This window comes from Orbicella franksi, chromosome 5, assembly GCF_964199315.1.
Source record: "Orbicella franksi chromosome 5, jaOrbFran1.1, whole genome shotgun sequence".
Classification (NCBI taxonomy): domain Eukaryota; kingdom Metazoa; phylum Cnidaria; class Anthozoa; order Scleractinia; family Merulinidae; genus Orbicella; species Orbicella franksi.
Genome location: NC_138149.1, coordinates 25,075,506 through 25,099,479, shown reverse-complemented (window position 1 = coordinate 25,099,479; position 23,974 = coordinate 25,075,506). Strand labels below are relative to the sequence as shown.

At 40.3% G+C, this 23,974-nt stretch overlaps 1 protein-coding gene and 1 pseudogene across 4 annotated transcripts in view; both read left to right on the top strand.

The window, feature by feature from the left end:
• Window positions 1-23,974, top strand: part of LOC145487285 (uncharacterized) — a 37,203-nt gene that overhangs the window by 7,053 nt on the left and 6,176 nt on the right. Inside the window, exon 5 of one of the 3 annotated variants that reach the window (XR_014049387.1) lies at window positions 16,792-17,064. Coding sequence is in view for 2 of the 3 variants with exons in the window: in XM_081466038.1 (XP_081322164.1) it covers window positions 17,075-17,094 (20 nt within the window). In the remaining variant the exon portion in view is untranslated. The other 2 variants (XM_081466038.1, XM_081466037.1) reach the window with 2 other exon arrangements.
• On the top strand, window positions 1,268-9,517 carry LOC145487283 (uncharacterized; annotated as a pseudogene). The gene is made up of 4 exons (XR_014049386.1): window positions 1,268-1,710; window positions 2,214-2,885; window positions 3,925-4,473; window positions 7,723-9,517. The product of XR_014049386.1 is annotated as an uncharacterized LOC145487283 (transcript).

The following is a 23,974-nucleotide window of genomic DNA, read 5'->3' as shown; positions in this document are numbered from 1 at the left end:
AAATCGAAGTGCGAGAATAATTTGAATTCTTTTAGATGTTTACTAAATAGTTTTTTTTTTTTAACTGTTTACTCTCTAGAGGATTTTTAAGAGTAAGTTTATTCAAGAATGTGAATCAAAGGTGTCACAGTTTTCTGTCATCACTGATTTGAACTAATCACTCTCCGGAAAGCCTGCGGTAAAAGCCGTTCATGCAGCATAATATTTGCACAGCAATGACATTTTGGGTGAAATTTATAATTTAGAACTGACGCTTTCCGCCGAAAATAATCTCGCAATAATAAGATAAAGTTCGCGCAGCAATATCTGGTGTCGCTTCCAAACGTTAAGCTCAGTGTACGTGTATTTCTTAAAAATTTAATTGATTTATGGACAACATAATGTAACGTGTAGTATGTAATAGCAAGTTCGCAACAGCACGAGGCTCCAGCGTTCGACTCACCCGGTGGAAATTGTTCGAATCTCAGGCACACACACGGCTTCTACTGCCATTTTTCTTCGTCCTCCTCGTAGTGCAAGAGATCAGCAACATTTCTGTAAAATAAATATGCACCCATCGTATTTCTGTAAGGAATTAGCAGCTCCACAAAATCAAATATCAATTTGAAATTGCCGCCATTACACATTGTGGACCAAAAGCACCGCTGGCACTGGGTAGGGGGTACCAGGGTAAACTGAGGACATTCAACAGGAAAGGACAGGTATTTTTGTACGGAGCATTGGCGACACCGACCACCCCACTTGGAAAAAATATCCCGCTCCTTTGTCTTTGAATACTCAAGTGCATGAAAACTAACGCTCGAAAAAATATGTCAAATAAGACGATACCGCAGGAGTCAAACAACAGTCGAAGAATTGAATAAATTTAAAAAATGTGAATAGACAAAATTTCGAAAAATTAATTTTCTAACGTGACTCCTAGGTTTAGGGGAATGAAACAAAATAAATCAAATAAAGATTGAGGTACGAATAAAAAATTCTTCTGTTTTATTCCCCTAGGCCTCGGCGCCAGGTTAGCGCTTCAATACATCGAAATTTACCATTAAACGATATTCTTTTGTTTGGCTTCCTTTTTTTTCTGCGATTGAGCTGTTTTCTGCGAGAGTAGGTTTAGGATTTTAGATCTTTTAGAATAAATCAACAAGGGAGACAACGTTTGAACTAAAAACTTTAAATTTAGTTTGCAAAATCGCTTGAAACGTGTACCTTATTGACTTTCTTTAAGCCCAGTCTGTGATCAACTGACAGAATCAGAGAAAAAGAATTTGCCATCGAAATTTACCTCTATTGTTTTCTTTTTTTTTTTTTTTCCGCGGGGCTTACTTTTGCACGTGTGTGGTCACTATTTCACTAATGCATGCCCTGTGGACCTATCTATGTCTGTGCTGCTCACATTTCACCCATCACAGACCATTTGGCAAGTTACCCAAACTCGTGATCCTAATATCAAGTAACCAGCTGAAGCAGTTTGTTTTTCACTAACCTTGAGGAATTACGGCATCGCCGAAATCATGGCTGTTCAAAAGCAAACTATGCCTTCCTTTGCTTCTATTATTTCCGTTCTCTCCATTGTGTTTTACTGCGCCGGCTTTTTACGAGTTGAGCTGGAAGTACACGAACAAAATAAAAGGATAAACGCTCTTGAAAGCGTTGCGAAGGCCAAGTCGCCGTCAAACAATGCAGACATGAAGATAACCAAGAATGCTCCTGGTAAGTTTTTCTGCTACAAGCTAGAGTTGACAAGTTGTTACAATCAAGAAATACAATTATCAGATTCAAAGCTTGGTCGAAATATATAAACTGTGAAAATAGCTATGAATTGAAACAAATGACAAATGAATTGTTTGCTCTATTTGTGCTGTGCAGACGCAATGTCTGAACTGAAGGTTAGCCGAGGTTAAGTTTTGCGCAATCCACGGCAGACGATTGTAAATGAAAATAATTATTCAGAAGAATCGATAAGGAATAAGTCCCTTCTCTTTTTGAAATTTGATCAAACGTGCTACCGATAGAGTCCCTTTTTCTGACGGTTATATCACGGGAAATGAACAAAGGATATGTTGTCTGCGCCAAGTACTGTTTTTAGTCTCAAATGATCCAGAAGTCAAGTATTTCTGCTTTAGTGCGGTCAGTAGATTTAACAGTGGTATCAAGGTTTCCTACATGTAAGTATCAATCTTATTTCATGATATCATTTTTGGCCTTCTCCTTAGGAATTCAATCCTCTAAACTTAAAAGACACAGCCGTCAAGTAGACTCAAACAAGAACTCGACAGAAGCTAAACACACACTAGAAACGATGCTCAAAATAAATAAACTTTTATCAGAGGCAAGAGTACATCTCTGTCAGTCAAAGGGTGTCACGTGCTCCTCAGGTCCCCCAGGCCCCCCCGGTCCACCTGGACCTGGAGGACACAAAGGAGCCCGGGGACGAAGAGGACAGAACGGGAAGACTGGAAACAAGGGAGATCAAGGTATTATGGGATCGCCAGGAAAGAGCGGCAAGCAAGGCATTATGGGACCTGTAGGACTACAGGGAGAGACTGGAAACAAAGGAGAGAAAGGAGACATAGGAGCTGCAGGCATGCCGGGAACTAAAGGTGAACCCGGTGAATCGATATCATCTCCTGCTGTTGTTGTTTCTCCTGTGACGTTGACAGTGAACGAAGGTGGAACAGCCTCGTTTCAGTGTTCAGCCAGTGGTAATCCTGAGCCTGCAGTAGCGTGGAGTAAACTGAACAGTCAGTCACAAATTACTCGGTCAGCGGTTTCAGGAGGAAAGCTGGAGTTAAAGAAGGTGACCGGAAGTGACTCGGGCGTGTATTAGTGTTCAGCAACGAACATCCTGGGGAATTCACGGGAAGTGGTGCGATTAGCAGTGAATGGTGAGTTTCTGGCCATTTTAAATTCTGAAATAAGGTTTACAATGCAATGCTTAGTTACACACTATAGTTTGTGTAGATCACCTTTGTGATTCTGCGACTACGAAAATTAGTAATAAATGGCGAGTTTATGGAAATTTTAAATACTGAAATCAAAGTTCAATGAGTTAGCTTTTCAGACAGCCACGTTTTCACAAAAGAAGTTCACAATTGTAAGTTAAACCTTGGCGTTTGAACAAAGAAAAAATTATCCGTGTATTTGCAAGTAACACGGACTAAGTTGTGCCATCTTTTCAGTGTTTTGTAGTTTTGAAATCAACTGTTGTTTCTGTTTATAAAACGGTGTCATTAAAAGTGTGCTCTAAAAGTTAACAATATCTTCACATTATTAATTAAGATGCTTTACAGATAGACTTTGTTTTCCTAAATGTCATGAATGAACTATTAGAATAGTCTCTTGTATTGTTTCATTTAATTGTAGTTTACCCCATTACAAAATATGAAGTTGAGTTTTTTGATTCCATTGGAAACGAATATCAATTCATCAACTCTAATTATTATATCTCTCAATTAGTACGCACACTGTGATTGGTCAATGTAACGGGCGTTATTCTACTATACGGCCCGTTAAAATTTAACGCTTAAAGTGCTCTTAACCTTTTTTTACTAAGTAAAAGTGTAACACTTTCTTTCACTTCTGAAATTGGAAATTAAAACCTGCTAACGACTTAAGAGTCACTTAACGACGATTAAAAATTAAGTCGTTTCACTTTCGAGGTGTGTCAGAAGTTTGAAGCCATTCCGCGTGAATAGAAATCGTTCCCAAACCCGTCAGACACACCGTAGAGATAAAACACATTTCGTACTAACCTCGTTTTCTCCGACCGTACTGTAAGTTACGGATCCTCGTTTTCCCCCTTCGATTTATGGCCCGCGCACTTCTCGATGGGGGGAAATCTTGGTCCGTACCTTACAGTATGGCCCTCGAACTCGGTTTGTAAGAGGTGTATATTTTGCTAAAATATTATTTACTTGGTTATAGTTCATCCTCGGGCCTCTCTTCATCCGGGACCTTCGTACGTCACAGAAGGAGCTAATGTCACACTTTCAACTTGTCACGTAATCGGATACCCGGCACCAGTCGTGACCTGGAGGAAGTCGTCTGGTCAGTTACCCCAGGGGAGGGCGCACTACAACAACAGTGTCTTACAACTTTCCGATGTCCGTAAAAGTGACTCTGACACATACTTCTGTACAGCAGTCAACCTTTTAGGAAATGTTGAAAAGAAAACTCTGCTAGTTGTGGTTTCCCTTCCTGTGTTTACCGTTAAGCCACCTGAAAAGGTTTCTGTTTTTACCGGCGACACTTTGACGTTAAACTGCAGCGCTACTGGTGATCCACGACCAGTCGTTAGCTGGAAAAGACAAGGAGCAGCACCGCCCGTGGGGAGGATTGAAAGGACAGAAAAGGCGCTAACGATAAGAGATTTGAGAGAAGAGGATGCTGGGATCTATATTTGTGTGGCTACAAGTGCAGGAGTGTTTCCCATTGAGGCAATAAGTGATGTTGAAGTTGAGCCAGTTGGTATAGGTAAGCTATAAATGGAATGTTTTGGATTTACCACAAAGAGAATTATTTATTGCCTTCAAAAAATTATTAACACAAGCATTGTAGTAACGAGCGATCTGCACCGTCCATTTACCTAATGCAATCAACAGCTGGACAGAATTGATATCGTTAGAAAAAGAAGTAGTTATTATACCTGAGATTGCAACGAAAAAAGGATTTGTTATATAGCAAAACAAATGGGTCAAACCGGTGAAAAACAAGTAATCACTTTATTGACAAATGACGCGAAACAGCGGTCAACATTTCGCGGGTAAAAGTGAACTGTTTCCCGTTTGACGTCATAGTTTTCGCAATGTTGCCCGCTCATGGCATTTGTCGGCAAAGACTTTCATTGTTAGATGTCATGTGACCATGAACTAGCCAATGAATGGGCGCACAGTAGCGGGAAAACGCCAGCTATATAACAATGTTAAATGCACAGACAGGCATAAAACAGTTTTGAAAACACTATGTATGGAACAAAAGTTTAAGCGAAAGACAATTTCTTGACTGATTTTTAAAGTGATCGAAGGCTCACTGGGTTTGAAAATGAGCAGAAGCAAAAATCTGGCCTTCAGCACTAAAAGTACTAGAGTCAAGCTCTTTTAAGGTGGCTCCATGAGATTATCACTTATCGCATATCGCACGCTAGTGTTACACCTAGAAAACTAGTTTTACATTAGCTTTTACTGCGGTTCTCTCGAACTCTTTGAATGTGATATGCAATTATGAAGTATAGAGTTTTGGAATAATCTCTTTTAAAATCATTGTTTATAATCTTGAATTAAAAATGCTTAGACGAACGCGTTTTCGCCGTTTATACCCTCTTTATTTGTGAGTTTTCCGAAATTCCATCTGTGAAATCTTTCAAAAATTCATAGTACATCGAATCCGGCGGGATACGAATTTTAAACACGAAAAACAAAAGGTTTCATATGTTCTGGCAGTTTTTTTCTACCTTTGCAACTTGATGTCTTTTCCATCACATATAAAAACTGGTTACATTGCCAGTCTGCCGAATTAGCGGAATTTCACTGACGGAAACGTAAGCAAATTCACTGTCAGTTTTGCCTTTCGTAGTCACGATATAAATTATCGAAATTAAAAACACTGACCTTTTGGGGAGCGTGGGCAGATTACCAAATCTTTTATCCTCAGGGCCGGTCTCATGTGGTTGTAAAAGACTCACAAACTATGCTGTAAATAAGTGTTTTTCAACTTCAAAATTTATTTATCAGTTTTTGTTAACTAGTCATTCGATCGATCGTTCGTTCGTTTATTCATTCATTCACTAGAGAAAGTCATCTAAAATCTCTTATGTTAGAAGAAAATCCGGAGGGTAATGCGAGACTCACACAATCACACAGTTTTGGTCTATTTTTTTTACATAAACCTTCAGAATTTGAAACCCCGATTTTCTCTCCGTTTAACGGCGTCGACAAAACCGGATCGGCCCGGACCGGATGACGGATCGGATCACAGAAAAAAAAAAAAAAAAAAAATGAATAAATAAAAAAAAAACTTTTAAAGAAAAAAAATACCCCAAAAAATCAAATCGTTTATAAGATAGTCATAAGTAAAAAATAAAAGTGGAAGACTAAAATATGTATCTGTTAAAAATAAAATAAGTATATGTTAAATTTGACGCAATGACATGTTAATTACAGAGAATGACAAGAGGTCATTTAAAAAGCCAAATAACCGCTTAATTTTACGACGAATTTAAATTGTAATGAACAGGCAGATGTAGTTATATTTGAACGTTAGTTGGCTCGAAGCTTGCGTGAACCTCCCATTATCGTTTTTGAAATTGTTGTTCGTATCACTAGCTGATTCTCAGCTACATTTTCGTGTCAGATGTGAGCATTACAGTTGGCGTCACAGTTAATGAGAAAACTTACGTACGAAAACTTATGGACATGGCTTGCTTTAAAGGAGCTACGTCACGATTTGCGCGCCTTGAAAAACACTAGCCTAGTTTTTCAAGTTCGTCATTTGCAGTCCTCGTTAATCTTTGCCATCCTTAACGACCCTCATTCCGTTTTGATTTGTTCTTGCCCCTTAAGTGTTTTCTATCCTAGAACACGATCATTTTAAGGTTTTATTCTATTTAAAGGCAACTCTTTACGACCCTAAAAATGACTCTAAAAATCGTGACGTCACTCTTATAATGTTGTTTATTCTCGGTTTGCGTTATCGTTCACACTAAAACAGCTAAATTTCCTTGAAATACAAATGGTTTGTTTCGTTTTATTCCAGTGCGAAATATCTATTCCAAACTCACATCTTGTAAAAGTATAGACTTGTCTCAAAAACGGAAATTGTTTGAAATCATCAGGTGTTTAATTTTTTTAGTGTTTTTGGTTTTTGTGTTTCGATTCATACGTTCGTCCTATTATTACCATGCTGACTCGTTTTTATGACAGTTTACCTTTGATGCAAGTGAATATACGCAATATCTTTTCTCTGAACTGCGGAGAAAGATATGAAGACATGATTGATCATCCCAGTTATACACACAACTGAAGCAGTCGTGAAATTAAAGCCTGAAAAAAATTCAGGCCTGAACGGGACTCGAACCCATGATCTCTGCGATACCGGTGCAGTGCTCTGCCAACTGAGCTATCAAGCCAACCGGGAGTTGGTCACATTGTGAGTTCGTAATATACCCGTAGATGGTGAAGAGTGCAAATGAATATACGAAATATCATATAGTTGAACTGCGGAGAAAGATATGAAGACATGATTGATCATTGCAATCAAAACCCAACAGCCTGAAAAAAATTCATCTGTGACCAGCTCCCAGTTGGCTTGATATCATAAAAGAATAAAGGAATATCACACCTGAATTAAATAAAACGTTTTGCTCAGAGTAGTCACTCTAGTGTAATTTGCTCAACAAAATTTTGAATTTTGAATTTTTTTCCTTGATCCGATCCGTGATCCGATCCGTGATCCGATCCGTGATCCGGTCCGTGATCTGGTCCGTGATCCGATCCGTTATCCGGTCCGATCCAGGTTTTGTCAACGCCGCTCCGTATAATGTCAGCTGCCAAGTTAACTTATATATAAACAATCATATATTTGTAATGCCTATAGTTAAATTAAAAAGTCAGTTTAAAGCATATATATATGCTTAACAATTTGAAATCCCAATTTTCCCTCCATATAACTTCATCTACCAAGTTAAATTGACAAGCGAATTAAAAGTACGTGCTGTTCTTTCGTCAGATTGTTCTGATTTGCTTAAATCAGGCCATTCTCAAAGTGGATTGTACTCTGTCAACCCAGACGGTAGAGGGCACTTTACTGTCTACTGTGACATGCGCACTGACGGTGGAGGCTGGACCGTCTTTCAGAGAAGACAAGATGGCTCGGCAGACTTCTATCGGGGATGGAACGACTACAAAGCAGGCTTTGGTCAGCTGACTGCGGAGTTCTGGTTAGGAAACGACAAGATCCACCGCCTGACGGCTTCTAGACCGAGCTCTCTACGAGTGGAGCTGGAGGACTGGAGCGGAGTTAAAAGGTATGCCAAATATGACAAGTTCAATATTGGTGATGAGCAGGCGCAGTATCGACTTGAAGTGGGTTCATATTCAGGTACAGCGGGAGATTCGTTAGCATATCATAATAACATGGCGTTTACAACAAAAGACAGAGATAATGACAGATCGAGTAACAACTGTGCTGTAAGCTGGACAGGCGCCTGGTGGTACAGCAATTGCCACTACTCCAATCTAAACGGACAATACCTGGGAGACAAAAATGATAACCGAGGAGCCGTGTGGCAGCGCTTCAGAAGTAGTCTGTCACTCAAATTCACTGAAATGAAACTGAGGCCGTCATCGTAGAAAGAATACCAGTTACGGGTTTATCCTGTTAGTGACGTAGGTGTCAACATGTCAATGATCCTTGTCCGTCGCAGTCGCAGCTTCAAACAATAGTAGTCAATCATAAAGGATGATTAGTTGTTAATTTACGCAACGTAATTTGACCTAGGCTGCAAGGAATTTTCATATTTGTACATTTTCAAAAATGAAACTAAATTAGAGGATATTTACAGTGAGACCATTCACCACATGTGGATGTTTTCTTCCATCACTGATTTGGACTATTTACTTGCAAGAAAGCGTGCGGTAAAAGCCAGCTTTAAGCATAATATTTGCATACTAATGACATTTTGAAACCGCAAGAGTTTGTATGGAATTTACAATTTAGAACTGATCATGACTTTTACTGCCGAAAATGATAATCTCGCATTAACTAAATAAAGTTTGCAAATATCTGGTGTTGCTTTCTAACATTAGAAATTTTAAGCGCTTAACAATATATCATAACGTGTATTATATATGAGCAAGGTTGGAAACAGCACGAGGCTCAACTCGAAAATTTCTTGAATCTTAAGAACCAACACCGCTTCTACTGCCATTCTCCTTCGTCGTCCTTACAGCTAGTGCAAGAAATCAGCAACGTTCCTGTAAAATAAATATGAACATACCTTCTTTCTTAATGGAATCGGCAGCTCCACAAAATCAAATATGAATTTGAAATTACCGCCATTAATCAACGCGTGAAAACATTTTGCGCCACACAAGCGTAGCCGGCACTGAGTACCAAGGTAAAAATATATTCTGCAACATGGAAGGGCGTTCTATTTTTGTACTTGTTATTTGCCTACACCGACCTCCTTGTATGGGAAAAAAATATCTCGCTCCATTTTGTTTTGCTGCACATGTATTAGTGTTTTGATCAGACAATAGCACTGGAATCACGCAATATAGTTGAAGAAATGAATGAATTAACGAAATACGAATTAAGGACGTTCGCGCTAATTGTTTCTGCCCATCCTTACTGCGCACGCACATTCACAGGCCACGTCATGCATCGAGCGCGCGCTAAGTAATAAAATGAACAATGATAGGGTAGGTGGCCATTGCTATAGCTTTGCCTGAATTTAACGATCTTGGACGTTCGGTGACCCCTATTTTTCTTTTGATGGATTATTTTCTCTACCGATTTTCTACGGTTAGCGAAAAAAGTGAAAAACAAGTGAAAAAAAATCTATTCATTAGAAGTTTTTGCCAAATGCACCATCGAATTCCGCTCTTTTTAGCTCTTCGTTTATCTGTGCTGCGGTTTCAAATGCCTCTTGAAGGGTTACGTTTTGTGAAAACGTTGCCGACATTTGGAATTATTAACGCAACGGATTCACTTACACAAAATATAACTAGGATACTTTGTCTGTGTTAACGGCATCCTTCATATTTTACGCTAAAAACCCTGGATACCATGCTGATTTACGCGCGCCAATTTTCCAAAATTAGACTAGTTTTCCACACGCTTTATTTCTGAAACGAAGTCGATGACCCCTCTTTTTTGATTTCTGAAACAAGGTATTCATTATCAGTCCGCAGTAGAAGTTTGAAGAAAATCTATGGAGTAGAACATTTTCGCGCGAACGTCCTTTAGACGGTTTCCCTTGAACATTTGAGCAATAATGGCAAAATAAAGTTACCAAAAAACCTCATAGCATGATAACATTTTGAATACAGTTGAGAACTTATCCAGACTTAAGCTCTCAAGCTGACATCGCGCGAGAAAAACGAGTTTGAAGTTACAAAAATGTCAATTAAAACATACGTGGGACGAAAACACAGTAACACACACTTTAAGCATTTTTCCAGGTTTGACACTGACTTTCTCAAGAATGGTCGAGAATTTAATCGAGTTGGTAGTTAGAGAAATCAATTAAAGTGAGATGTTTCAAATAGTATCCAAAATGTTACCGTACTTGCAATAAGTAGATTTTTAGTAATAATTTTTGCACTTATTGCTCGAAGTTTGAGGGGATTCCGCGTTAGGGCCAGTTCATATACGTCACATTTCTGCCGTGTCGAATTCAATTCAATTAAGTGCGGCAGAAATGCGACTGTGGATTCATACGTCGCATTTGTGTTGCACTTAATTCAGAATTTATACTGTCGGGTATGTCGGTCAGCGGAAAATGTTTTAAACGTAGAGTGTTCAATATGGTGGACGAAAATACTGAGCGACGAAGGATTTTGCTAAAAACTGTCCGCCAATGGAACGAGAAGGAGAAGGCTGACAACGGAGCAGTATGTGTTGCAATATGTTCAGGTTGCATTGGGTCGAGAATGGCCAAGTTTCTTCTTTTTCTTTGGCGGGAAAGCATTTACGCATGCTCAATACATTAACATAATGTATGCATTAGATTCGACACGGCAGAAATTCGACGTCTGAATCGGTGTCGCATTTCTGTCGGATAATGCGAGAAGACAAGTCGAACGTGCGGCAGAAATGCGGCAGCCGATTCAGACGTCGAATTTCTGTCGAATTTAATTCGTTGAATTCGTTTAATTGAATTCGACACGGCAGAAATGCGACGTTTGAACCGGGCCTTATATCAATCTTATTGATTTTTTTTTTCCCCTGCTTGCGCGTAGTTGACGATTGAGTTGTTTTCTGCGCAAGAGGGTCTGAGCTTTCAGATCTAAATAAATAACAAGGGAATAAATTGACAAGGGAGGCAACATTGGCACAAATTAGAAACTTTCAAGGTAGTTTGCAAAATCACTTGAAACGTGACTCTTATTGACTTACTTTACACTCAAATTCTTGCAAACTGAAGCCGAACAATGTAATTCTCTGATTTACTCACATAATCCAGAAAGAAACGATTTGCGCTGTGAATTTTTTTCTCCTCTTTTTCCATTTCCTTTCCGCACGTGTGTGGCGAGTTACCTTAACCCTGGGCATTAAAGGTAAAGTCTGCAGATGAGCCAAGTGGCCCACCAGGCCGGAGCTTATCCCGCTTTCTGTAGCACGAAGCGACTAGGAGTATTTCTACTCCCCGCTGGATGGGATGCTAGTCCATCGCAGGGTTACCCCCAGCATTAAGTTCGCCGGTACCCATTTATACATCTGGGTGGAGAGAGGTACTAAAAATAAAGAAAAAAAACAAAGGCCGTTGGGTCTAGCTACAGCAACAAAGAAGAATTCAAAATCACACTATGTTGAGTCTTCGTTTTACTCAGGTTTTTCTCCAGCATGTTTTCCAGATCGTGCTGTTTATTTGTTTATTTTTCTCTGTTGAGGGGGGGGGGGGGGGGGGCAAGTGGGGGAGGAGGAAAACTTTACCACATTTATTATGAACTGTTACTATGGTAACATGCTCTGGTGAATTACCAGACCGATACTGAACACTAGATTCTACTAGCTTGATTCGCTAGAGAAGGGAGGTATGACCTTCAGCTAGCACTGCTACTCGACCTCCTGAATATTGGCAGGAAATACACCTTTTTATTTGTTGCCCCATTTCAGACCGTGTGATGATAATCTTGGAAGTTCTTGCTTTCAGTTTTCAAAATTGTAGCGTGCATAAGCGTGCATATGAATGAATAACTTTTTAGATGGATAAAAAAAACAATTCTCTAGAGGATGCCGCGTACCCGGTAATGAGAAAACCAACCGCTCAAGCTAAAAAGGTCTATTAAGGTTCATCGCAGGCATCCCTCTGCCCTACCCTAGTCGGCTTTACTTAAGCACGTTTGTCGATTAATCTACTTTACTCTGAAAAGACAAAGCACTGTTAAACAAATCCTAAAATATTGATGCATTGTTTTCATTTTTCCGTGGGTACGCTGAACGAGTCACATTCAGTGTTTCTGGAAGTTTGCAAAAATTTGTATTTAGAATTAAAGCTCCCTGGAGCACTGACTTTCTACCATGCATGCTGTCGAAGTCCGCGAAATTTTTGTTCCATATGACACCTCGAGCTCTTTTGTAACCAGAATAGATTAACAAAAGGTACGTTTCAATGGTCGAAGTCTTTTCAGACACTCTTGTTTTAAGAATACTGTTTTTCCGGCCTAGGCTGAATATTTTTAGTTTTCCGGCGATTTTAGGTAAACACTCATATTTGGAACCAGACTGCAGGCTATAAAACCTGATATGGCACACTTATCTTCTTAAAGAAATGTTATTAGAACCAAACATACGGCTTGTGCTGTTTTTGTTTCCTTTTGGCTGTTTGCCGTTTAGAGAATAACGAGGTTTATTTAAAAACATATGATTGTATTGTAAATTACAAATTTTCAACACAGAAAATTATATTACTTTCCAAACATCAGCCCCGGCCCTGTATTTAAACTCTTCCTACAGTCTTGTCTTTGAAAATTTATTCTTATAAAAAGAGGTGTAATTGTATTATATCTTTGATGGATCTGCGCTTTAGTGTTTTTTTGTTTTTCTTTTTTTGTTAAATCGTGTAATTTTAAATTAATCGTCCATTTTCCTTTAGAAAGTCTTGCAACCCGACAATTTAATTTTGAATGCGAGGGAATATTGCCGAGTTGAACAGTTTCTTGCAGCACTAGCAGCAACACTAAGTAGGCTTTATGTGCACCCTCCCTCCCCTCCCTTTCCCCGTTTGTATATTCAAGAACATTTACTTGAACAAATATTTAAAATCTTATGGCATATGATGATAATCATGTGTCAAACATTCCTTGTTCTCTGCGAGAAAATAAACTTAAGATAACACATGAGTGCCATATTGTTAGAGTTTGCCGTAAGGCGACCGTCAGGCCTTTCGGTAACATCCAAAGCTCATCCATCTAAAAAATAGGCCCTTTACACGATCTGGTCGCATGGTACAAAATCACACACGCTGGGACGCAAGTTGCACAGTTGGATTTCCAAAACAAAGGTAGGTTAAGGTGGACTGGTACGAGTTGCTTTGGTTTGAAATTCCTACTGTGCAACTTGCGTTCCAGCATGTGTGATTTTGTATTATGTGACCAGATCGTGCGAAGAGCCTATTACAAACAAACGTATAAGTGGCTTTTTAAATTAGTTGCAAGTAAAACAATCGGTTCTATGCACCTCTTTTCAGGCGGAAAAGCTCAATCATCTCAGCTGACGGTTATCTGAACGTTACTACCAGTTAAAAATGTCTTTCCGATTCTCAGCTGACAATTAATCCTAATTAGCATTCTTGATTTTAGTTGTTTTTTTAAAACAAGAAAATGAAATAAGAAATCTAAATTAAACCAGGCTTAATGATGATGTTTACTTGGTTCCAGTTCATCCTCAAGTTTCTCTTCAACTGGGACCTAAATTCGTCACGGAAGGAAGTGCGTCATTCTACCAACCTGTCACGTGACTGGATATCCAGCACCAGCGGTGACCTGGAGGAAGTCGATTGGTTAGTTACCCCTGGGGAGGGCGCACTATAACAACAGTGTCTTACAAATTTCCGATGTCCGTAAAAGTGACTCTGATTGGTACTTCTGTTCAGCGGTCAACCTTTTAGGAAATGTTGAAAGGAAAACTCAACTAGTTGTTGTTTCCTTTCCTGTGTTTACCTTCAAGCCTCCTGAAAAAGTTGCTGTCGGTATTGGCGACACTTTGACATTAAACTGCAGCGCTACTGGTGATCGACGACTAGTCATCAGCTGGAAAAGACAAGGAGCAGCACTGCCCGTGGGGAGGAGTCACAGCACAAACAATGCACTTGTCTTAAGAGATTTGAAAGAAGAGGATGCTGGGAACTATATTTGTGTGGCTACAAGTGCAGGAGTGTTTGATATCGAGACTATTAGTGATGTTCAAGTTGGAACTAGAGGTAAGTTATGTATTGAAAAATTTCATTTGTTAGTTAGAGTTTTAGACTATGGCTATTTAAAAAGCAAACTGGCAGGCTTTTTTATTTGCGCCAGCAACCAGTCTCTCAGTTTGAAAATAGGGACTGAAAGAAGTTACTGTTTCGCCAGTTAGCAACACCGTGGCGAACAAAATTGTGTAGAAAATAAGCTGGTAATAGAGGTGAAAAGTTCTTGTGTTTCGTTTCTACTGAAGGGTTAAACACTAATCAATGCTCGTGGGAGCCTCTGTATCAATTATCAGAGTTAAATAACGACATTGTTAGTAAAAGTTCTTACCGGAGTCTAGATCTGTTGTGAGAGAAAAAGGCAGAGAACGTTAACGCGAGTTGTTTTCAATGTGAACTCAGTTAAGCGAATTGTGTAATAGCTTAGAAGTAAACTTAAAAATAAAGACTATTTTTGAATTGATGAATCGCCTCAAAGGCAGAGTCTAACTGTGTTTTCCGAGTGTTCTCCTTTTTCTGCCCTCCGTAGTGGTCACGCTCTGTAGTTGAGAGAGAAAGTCGAGAGAGTAAAGTCAAATTTAATGCAACCTCTAAATCTCAAACTTTTCTGCTGTTGTTTCTTTTTATGATAATAAATAATAAAAATATTTGTTCAGCAACAAATCCACTAATTGTCCATGGTGCTTTATTACATTAAAAATTATTAAAAAGCTAAAATATGGAAAAAACGATAATAATAATAATAATAATAATAATAATAATGATAATAATAATGATAGTGGTAATTTTATTTTAAAAATAATGAGGAGTGTTTATTGTGACAAAAAACTAGAGCTAAGCTTTACAAAATGCTATAATATTTACATAATTTGATGTCTGTTAAACCTGTAAAACATGTTTCCGTATCTAATCATGATATCATGGTTACTACAACTAATACTAATACTACTATCATCATCATAGCATTAATTAACATATTCCATACGAATTGGTATATACAAGGTAAAAGTAAGTAAAAGAAATAAACTATTAAAACCTATTTCAACAGTGTTTACATAATGGCTCCCTCCTGAGTTTCAACGTCAATATCGGTATATTACAAAGTAAAAGTAAATAAAAGAAATAAACTATTAAAACCTATTTCAACAGTGTTTACATAATGGCTCCCTCCTGGGTTTCAACGTCAATATCAATGTTCTTAAAGTCACAAAAGGCTTTCCTTCTAGCTCTTGAACCTCTTAGGCAGATTAGTGCGGATCTTAGTAAAGCGAAGGATGTCCTTGCTCTTATCCAGGAGATTGTTTTAGCATAATGTTCTCCTTTCTTCATGGAGATCAGCTGCGCCAGTCTGGAATGGCATTGCAAGCACTCGTTTCCCATGCCGCCTGTTGACGTGAAAATAAGGGATGTAAAAGTTCCTTGTTCGATATCCAAAACCCTCCTCGCGTAAAGGCGCTTCTTCTCGTTCTCATGATTGCGGTATATCTGTTGGAGCTCTAGGTCCCTATACGAATCAGCATTAGGGTAACAAACCCTCACGTCAAAGAATGCTGATCGTTGGTTCTCCCAGAACCCGCGTGCATGAATATCTAATCTCGCATCTGGAGCTCGATTAGAACCTCTTCCCAGCTGTTCACCCGAGATGTCTTGCAGGACAGGCTCAATCTCAACATCGGTACAAACCATATTCAGGAGTTCGGCTTCTGAGTCCCTCAGCTCATTGTGACGTTGGGTAACGAACCCACCTTTCTTGCATATCATTGCGTGGTCCACTGTAAAAGCATCACCCCATACACAGGTGGAGGGGATATCATCAACCGGCCAATCGTAGCGCAGTTTGATTGCATCGCGGAACTCTCTCTTATTTAGATTGAAACCCATTTCACGAAGGGGGAGTACCGTCAGCCAAACAGATGACCCTTTTTCCGCAGCAAGGTCAAGTGCCCGTTGGACTTTCTGTGGGGCTAATAATAATAATAATAATAATCTTGATCAATAATGATTTCTTAACACATAAGCAGGCGAATATTAATGTTAAAAGCCGACGTTTTGGCGTCATCGTGACACCATTCTCAAGGCAAAGTGAATAAATAATGCGAAGATTTGATTTCCGGATACAGTCTCTACAAATTAGCATAATAACAAAGGACACCATTCTCAAGGCAAAGTGAATAAATAATGCGAAGATTTGATTTCCGGCTACAGTCTCCACAAATTAGCATAATAACAAAGGATCACAAGTTCTTCAAGTGAACGGACTTGATTCCTGCAAAGGTATTCGCCTAACAATAATAATAGTAATAATAATAATGATGATGATGATGATGATGATGATAACAGCAATAATAATAATAATAATAATAATAATAATACAGATACTCTGCAGCCCGAAATTCTTGAAGAACCACGGAATATCTCATTTAATTATTCTTGGAATAGTAGATTTTAAAACGATTTTGCCTTTAGAGTAATCTCGTTCTCAGATCACGCTAGCGCTCTGCTTGGCCGTGGGAGACTTGGGTTCCAGATTGGCTTTGGACTTTAGGAAATTTTCGAGCTTAGAGATACCAAAAAGTCTCCATGGTTCAAAACACAAACAAAGTTAGACTACGTGTTTTAAAAAAGGCGATGAAATTATTACTGACAGAAGCATGTAGCCACATAAGCTTTTAGGGGTTAAAAACACGGTTTTGGTACCTCTTAGGGCTGAAAAACGTTTCAAGACACTCCCACATCCCGTCCTTTTCATTTGGAGGTCACCCCCGGGGCTTAGACGCTAGAGTTGTCATGTATGGTATTGTCACCGAGAACGTACCATATTTGGGGGACGTTTGAAGAAACAGGAACGTATACACTGTACAAGCTCGCTGAGTTCAGTGGTAGATCATAGAAAAATCAATCCGTATCAGTACAAGATCAGAGCATCAACCCTATCTTTCTGATTTTTAGGTATTTTAAGAAACACCTGAAGTGTGCAATTGAAGGTAAGTAGTTTTATTCAGAGTCGAAAAAGTTGAGCTGCGTGCAGCGCAGACATCCACTACTTCAACTGATACTCTTGTAAACGGCTGATTTGACACTTTCGCGTCTACTTGGGAATTTTGTACCGAATTTTGTACCACCTACTTGGGAATTTTGTACCAAATTTTGTACCGCCTACTTGGGAATTTTGTACGAATTTTGTACCGTGGTTAAATAAAGGTTATCTATCCATCCATCCATCCATCCATCCATCCATCCATCCATCCATCCATCCACGGCATGTGTCTCGTAATGCCCAGATTTTAGGTTTTAACGCAAAAAGAAGCAAGCATTAACTCGGGAAAGCCCATACTGTGTTCGAATGACCGAAAGAAACTCAAATATTTCTCAGACATTAACATTTCAGTATCTCGAGTGTTATTGTAGCCTATTTTATGAGAAATAGATTCCACAAGTTCCGCGGGTTTATTCTCGGTTCACCGATCCTCTTTTACTGAGCAGAGGACTCAACATTGAACTTCACAAACCATGACATGGCGTTTGTCAAAGTTCAACAATTTGTTTTGTTTGCAAGGCCAAGGCTGGTGTTGATAACTGTACACTGAGTTGTTAGGTATCAGAAGATTGAAGTCCAGAGTAGCCTGCAACGCGACGTGACGGAGACTCTAATCCGGTACGTCACGCGTTTTCGCGTGACGAGCACAACTAACTGGATGTCCGAAGTTGATAAATGTAAGTTAGCTCAATCAATAGTCCAAATGTTGAAAACTAAAATAGGACGCTGAGTTACAGTGTGTGAAGTTGCTCCAATGTTGTTAAGCTGGATTTTATTCTTTTCCTGAAGGGGATAATGGATTATAAAACATCATTTTCCAGATTTTTAGCCGATGATTCTCACTTGGCCCTAGCCTGAGTAGCAAAAATTCCTGTACGAAGAGCTTTATCTACATTTTGGCCGGGCGCAAATTGGAGCGAGAGCAAAAAAGTCGCCATAGCAATCAATCTTTTTTGCAGTCGATTTTTTTTTGTTCTCGCTTCAGTTTGCGCGCGGCCAGATGCTTCGCAGGCTAACTAGGCACAAGAGACCTCTGACAAGACTGCCTCTCGACGTTGGTTATTAATGTTCTCCAAAATTTCAGAATCCGTGTTCATTTCCTTTTTTTTTTTTTTATCTCTGGAGAGATCGCCTTCCGAAAAAAGTAATACCTCAAACCCTGCGCCGGATTGTTCAAAATTAAGCCTGATTAAGTCAACTTAGCAAGCGAAAATATTGATTTAATTTTTGTAACTTTTCGGAGTGACGTTTTTTTTTTTTGTCCTTCAGTTTTGAATTTGAATTATCTCAAACTTCACAAAAACTAGGCAGTTAACTTTTACTCATGGGTTAGCATTGACCGGCTTTCGAAACACCCGGCCTTAAATATCTGGTGACAAAGAGCCCACCCAGGCTTTTTTTTTTTTTTTTTTTTTTTTTTTCTAGGGCTGTCCAAGAGGAGCAAGCGCGGATGCAGAGAGACACCTTCTTAACCTCGTTCCAGGCTAGCCGCTCTAATAGTGGGGCTGGTATCGAAACTGGTTTTGTCCACCTTGCCAGATTTTGCTCGCTAAATCATTCTAGCTCAGAATGCAACACAGAACAGTAGCGCCAGAATATCGGAATTGTGAACCGCGGCGGGCCGCGAAGGGGGTGGGGTGAAACCTTCTCCTCCTCACTTGGGGAGGTCTGACAAATGGATTGTCACGGTTAGCAGACTTCCCATCACCATTCTTATTCGCTCCAGAACTAGCCTCCCGCGCAGACGCTCTATGGACTCCTAAGTCCGCAACCTTGATCGGGACGCGAGCAAACAAAGGGCAAGGAATGTTCCCTTGGCTTCAGCAGACGTTTGTGGAGGAAGACCATTCTCGTCCCCAGTGCTACTCGTCTTAAAATGTCGTTGACGACCACGTTTCTCCGACCACGTGACCAAAAGAAACGGAGGCTCTGGGGACGAGAATGGAGGAAGACTCGGTAACGAGCCCAAAGAGCGTCTGCGCAGGAGACTACCCGGAACTTGCCATATTTGGAATACGTCCGTTACCGCACCTCCTGGTACGAGTAAAGTTCACTGAACTGACTGATCGAAGTAAATTCATCTTACTGTAAGAGACTGGCTGCATGAATCAACCTAGTATTGCCGATTGAAAGACCTCAGAGGACACGCAACTTAAGGTACGGATCCGGAGGTATTATTCTTATTCAAGGTCACGAAAGGATCATCATCATTTATCCGTTCTCCAAGTGGAGAATTGGGCCGTAAGCTCTCTGCCTCCAGGCTGTTCTGTCCTCCGCAGCCGATGCTGCTGCTGCCCATGTTCTTAAACCTTCCTTTTCCAGCTCCCTTTCTACAGTCCTTCTCCAAGTCTCGCGCGGTCGACCCCGTTTCCGTTTGCCTCCAGGTACCCATGTGAGAGCAATTCGTGGATGTGAGTGGTGATCCATTCTGAGGACGTGACCCAGCCACGTCCATCTCCTCCTTGCCACTTGCTTGCTTATTGTCTCCATTCCTGCTCTTGCTCTAATCTCCTCGTTTGTTATCCGCATTGGCCAGTAGATCTTTAATATCCGACGAAGGCTCTTGTGTAAGAACGCATCCAGTTTTTTCTCATCTGTTTTGGTCATTCGCCAGCATTCACAACCATACAGCAACACCGAGATGACATTAGCTTTGAAGATTTTGGTCTTAGTCTTGTAGGTAAATTGACTGTTCTTCCAGATCTTATCTAACTTACTATATGCAGCCCTTGCTTTCCCTAGCCTTGCTTTGATGTCTTCTTCTGTGCCACCTGACTTGCTGATGTGTGCACCCAAGTACACAAAACTCTCTACATCTTCAATATCGTGTTCGTCAACCTGAACATTCTCATTGCTGGTCGTGTTCAGTCTAAGGAGTTTTGTCTTTTCAGAGTTGATCTTCAAACCAGTTTTCTTGCTGTTAGTGCTGAGATTTTTCACTTTCTGTTGGATTTGACATTTCGTACTGGATGTAAGAGCAATGTCATCAGCAAAGTCCAAGTCGTCTAACTTGGACCACAATTTCCATCTAATGCCAGTGTTAGCACCCGTTACTGTTCTTCTCATGATCCAGTCGATTACGAGTAAGAACAGAAACCCTGACATGTTACACCCTGCTTTACGCCGGACTTCACGTCAAACCAGTCCGTTTGACCTGTACCGTCAACAACCGCACATTGGCTATCATCATACATTACGTTGACCATTCTGACAAGCTTCGACGGTATCCCATAACTCTCCATGATCTTCCACAAGGTTTTCCTGTGAACGCTGTCAAAAGCCTTTTCGTAGTCGACAAAGCATACATATAAGCTGGAGTTCCATTCCACTGCTTGCTCTACGATGTTCCTGAGAACGAATATCTGCTCTATCGTACTCCTTCCTTTCCTGAAACCAGCTTGCTCCTTCCGTAGCTTTGCATCAACACCACCTGATATTCTTCTGATCAATACCTTGCACATCACTTTTGCAGCAACAGACATCAGAGTAATCCCCCGCCAGTTTCCACACTTGGTGAGATCCCCCTTTTTGGCAATCTTGACAATGAGACCCTTCCTCCAATCTGCGGGGACAATCTCACTGACCCATATCTCACGGAAAAGGTCGTGAAGTACGTCGACTGTCGTTGTAATGTCAACCTTGAGCAGTTCAACTGTCACGCAGTCTATGCCAGATGCTTTGCCTGCTTTCATGCTAGTGATGGCGCTCCTGATCTCGGCTTTAGTTATGGGGCCTGATGGTATCTCTTCTATAACTTCCATGTCGCTAATCACTTCGGCCTCACGTTCTGGGTTGGGCCTATTCAGTATTTCAGCAAAGTGCTCTTTCCATCTTTGTTGCACCTCCTCTTCTTTTGTCAACAAATTGCCTTCCTTGTTCCTTACCATGTCAATTTTCTTTGGTGGCTCGCAGCACAGCCTTCTTGTAGCATCGTACACATCTTTCATCTGCCCACACTTAGCAGCATCCTCTGCCTCTTGTGCTATATTGTTAGCCCACTCTCTCTTATCCTTTCTCAAACTTTTCTTCACTTCTAGATCTTTATTCCTGTATTCCCGCTGCAGCCTTGCCCTAAGACGTTCCGACCTTGTGCCAGTCAACTTTTGCTTTAGCTGTTTCCTTTCTTCAATTCCCTTCCAGCTTTCTGGGCTGATCCAGCTCTTGTTCTTCCTTGTTCTGTAGCCTAGCACATCCTTGGCCGTCTCACAGTAAGTGAGTACAGGATGTAAGGGCGTATAGGGGTGCAGACTGTGCAAGTGACCACAACCTTGTGATTGCTAAGACACTGCTTAGGCTAAACAGAACAGGCAGGAGAGCAGTACAAGTCAGAAGATACGAGACCGGTAAGCTGAATGTTCCCGAAATTAGGAAGCAATTTCGGTTGGAACTAAAGAACAGGTTCACCTGTTTACTGCTAGAAGATGATTGTGACGTAAATACTGGACAGGAAGAGGAGGGCGAAGTAGCACGTGAGAACGAAGTAGAGAAAAAGTGGAAAAAGATCACGAAAGGATACTGATTAAATATTCGCATTAACTGCGGAAGTTACGTTCTCTTGAAACATGTCAAGTTCCGATACATTAACGAGTACACAACCAACTAACCGAATGGATTCATCAACCAAGTGGTTTGTGGTTGGACTTCTTTCCATCACGCTGGGAAGCATCATTTTGGCAGGTTATTTCTTCATTCCTGGTTACGACTCTGGGGACGACAATAACAAGGGGCTATATCACTTCAGCGACAAATACAACGCGTTACCATTTGGCGTGTCTCTAACGGTATTTGGATTTTTGGTTGTTCTAGTGAACCTCTGTTGTTCCAGAGCATGCCATAGCCAAGACTCAAGTGTCTAAATTGATACTTCCCCTGCGAGTTAATATGCGATGAACCATTGTAGTGATCATGAGTGTAAAATTATTTCATTTTCCAGAGTAAGAATGATAAGAATGTGTTTGCGGCTCGCTTTCGATATGTTAAAATTCAGCTTGATAGTGAGGCCTAGAGGACACAAACAAAAAAAATGAATAAACATTGTTATTCAACATGTGTTCAATTTCCTTTGTTTGTCTCCTCTAAGCCTCACTGCTAAGCTGAATTTTTAACATATCGAATGTGGTCCGGCTATTGTTTATCGCTGTCTAAAACCATAGTTTTTAGAGGGAAATGGTTATGAAGCCCGGAAAACATCAAAAGAGCAAACAAAGATGCCAAGATTTATGTTGGAAGGTCCACGGCCGTGCACAATCTTTTGTATGCGCTCCATGATACACTCTGGATGAATTACATTACCAAAACGTTTCAGTCTATTGGTTTGGTTAGTTCCTCAGTACGGAGTAGACAATTATTGTACGTGTTTTGTGCACGGTCAAGGCCAAAAAAGCGAACAAAAACCTAAAACAAAGAAATTTGTCAGGTTTCATAACCATTCCCCTCTATTAACTATGGTAACACAGAGCATAAATATTGCAGACTGATATTGCGTAGGAACTAGCCGTAAATCAAGGATTATTAGAGGGCATTAGAGGCCTTCATTTAGCTTGAATGATTCATTCGTCGAAGTTCAGCTCCCATTTATTGCTAAAATCAACATTTTATGTAATGACACTGGAAGCCCAGACGTTGTGTGTGATCCGTCCTGACACTATGCTGTTGGCAATTGCGTTACGATTTTAGCCGTTTAAGACACTATATGTATACGAAAATGTAGAAAAAAATATAATAAAAGTAATCTCGTTCTCAGATCACGCTCTGCTTGGCCGTGGGAGATTTGGGTTCCAGATTATCTTTGGGGTTCAGAAAATTTCCGAGCTCGGAGAACTAAAAGACGTCTCTATGTTTCAACACGTCAAACTACGTGTTTCGGAAAGGTGATGACAGAAGCATATATCCGACTGCACAACCTTACAATTCCCTGTCAGAGCCCGTGGCGGACATTTCACCACCGAACGCGATCGCTTTGTGTTATGTGCCAGGGGCACTCAACGGATCGTTTCGGAAAGTTATCTGTTCGGAACGCCTTTAATCCCCTCTGATTTTCTTAAGAGAATTGTCACCTCGAACTTTCGTGATATGAGAAATTTAATGCCTGTTGTTTTCGGATTTTGGGTGCCGGAAAAACGTCAGCTGTCATTTTCGGAAAGGCGATAAGACCTAATGTTTTCGGGAAATGGACAAAAAAGCCTTAATAAGTTCGAGAAGTTCCCCTAGAATAACCGAACAGATAAAAAGCTTTCAGTGCTCCAGATAGTCTAAAACAGCGTTTAAAAGCATTCGAGAGAAAACAACCGACGTTGGGTGCCCCTGATGTGCTACTATGCCGAGGCAATGTGGACAATTTAATGGTAATTCCCTCAAGAAACTTGATACAAAGAAAAGGAAGACCAAATATTGAGGTATAGCAGACAACTTCGGTACCATGTCAGACTTAATTTGCACGTGCACTGTGGGCTATTCACAGTGGACAGTCCTCTGCATGCATTTAGCCGTAAGATTTTCGACGAAGACCCGAACATATCCGAAGATATCCCAAAATTGCCCAAGGCTTTCCAAAGATTTCTGAAGAAATTTCGAGGGTTTCCCGCCCTCGGATGTCAGGAGAGATGGTAGAAAGTGAAGTGAAGCTTTGTTCAAAATCATGAACTTTTCTTTTCTTGCACTGGTTACAATTTACATTTTTTTCTTAAGTGTGTTAGTTACAGGCTGTTAATAGCTCAAATGTTTCAGCCAGGCGTAAGAAAGTCGTGTGTATTTGTGCGTAGGCCTAAATTAAAACAGCCGTTTTCTGACTCGCAGGTCTATACCCCCCCCCC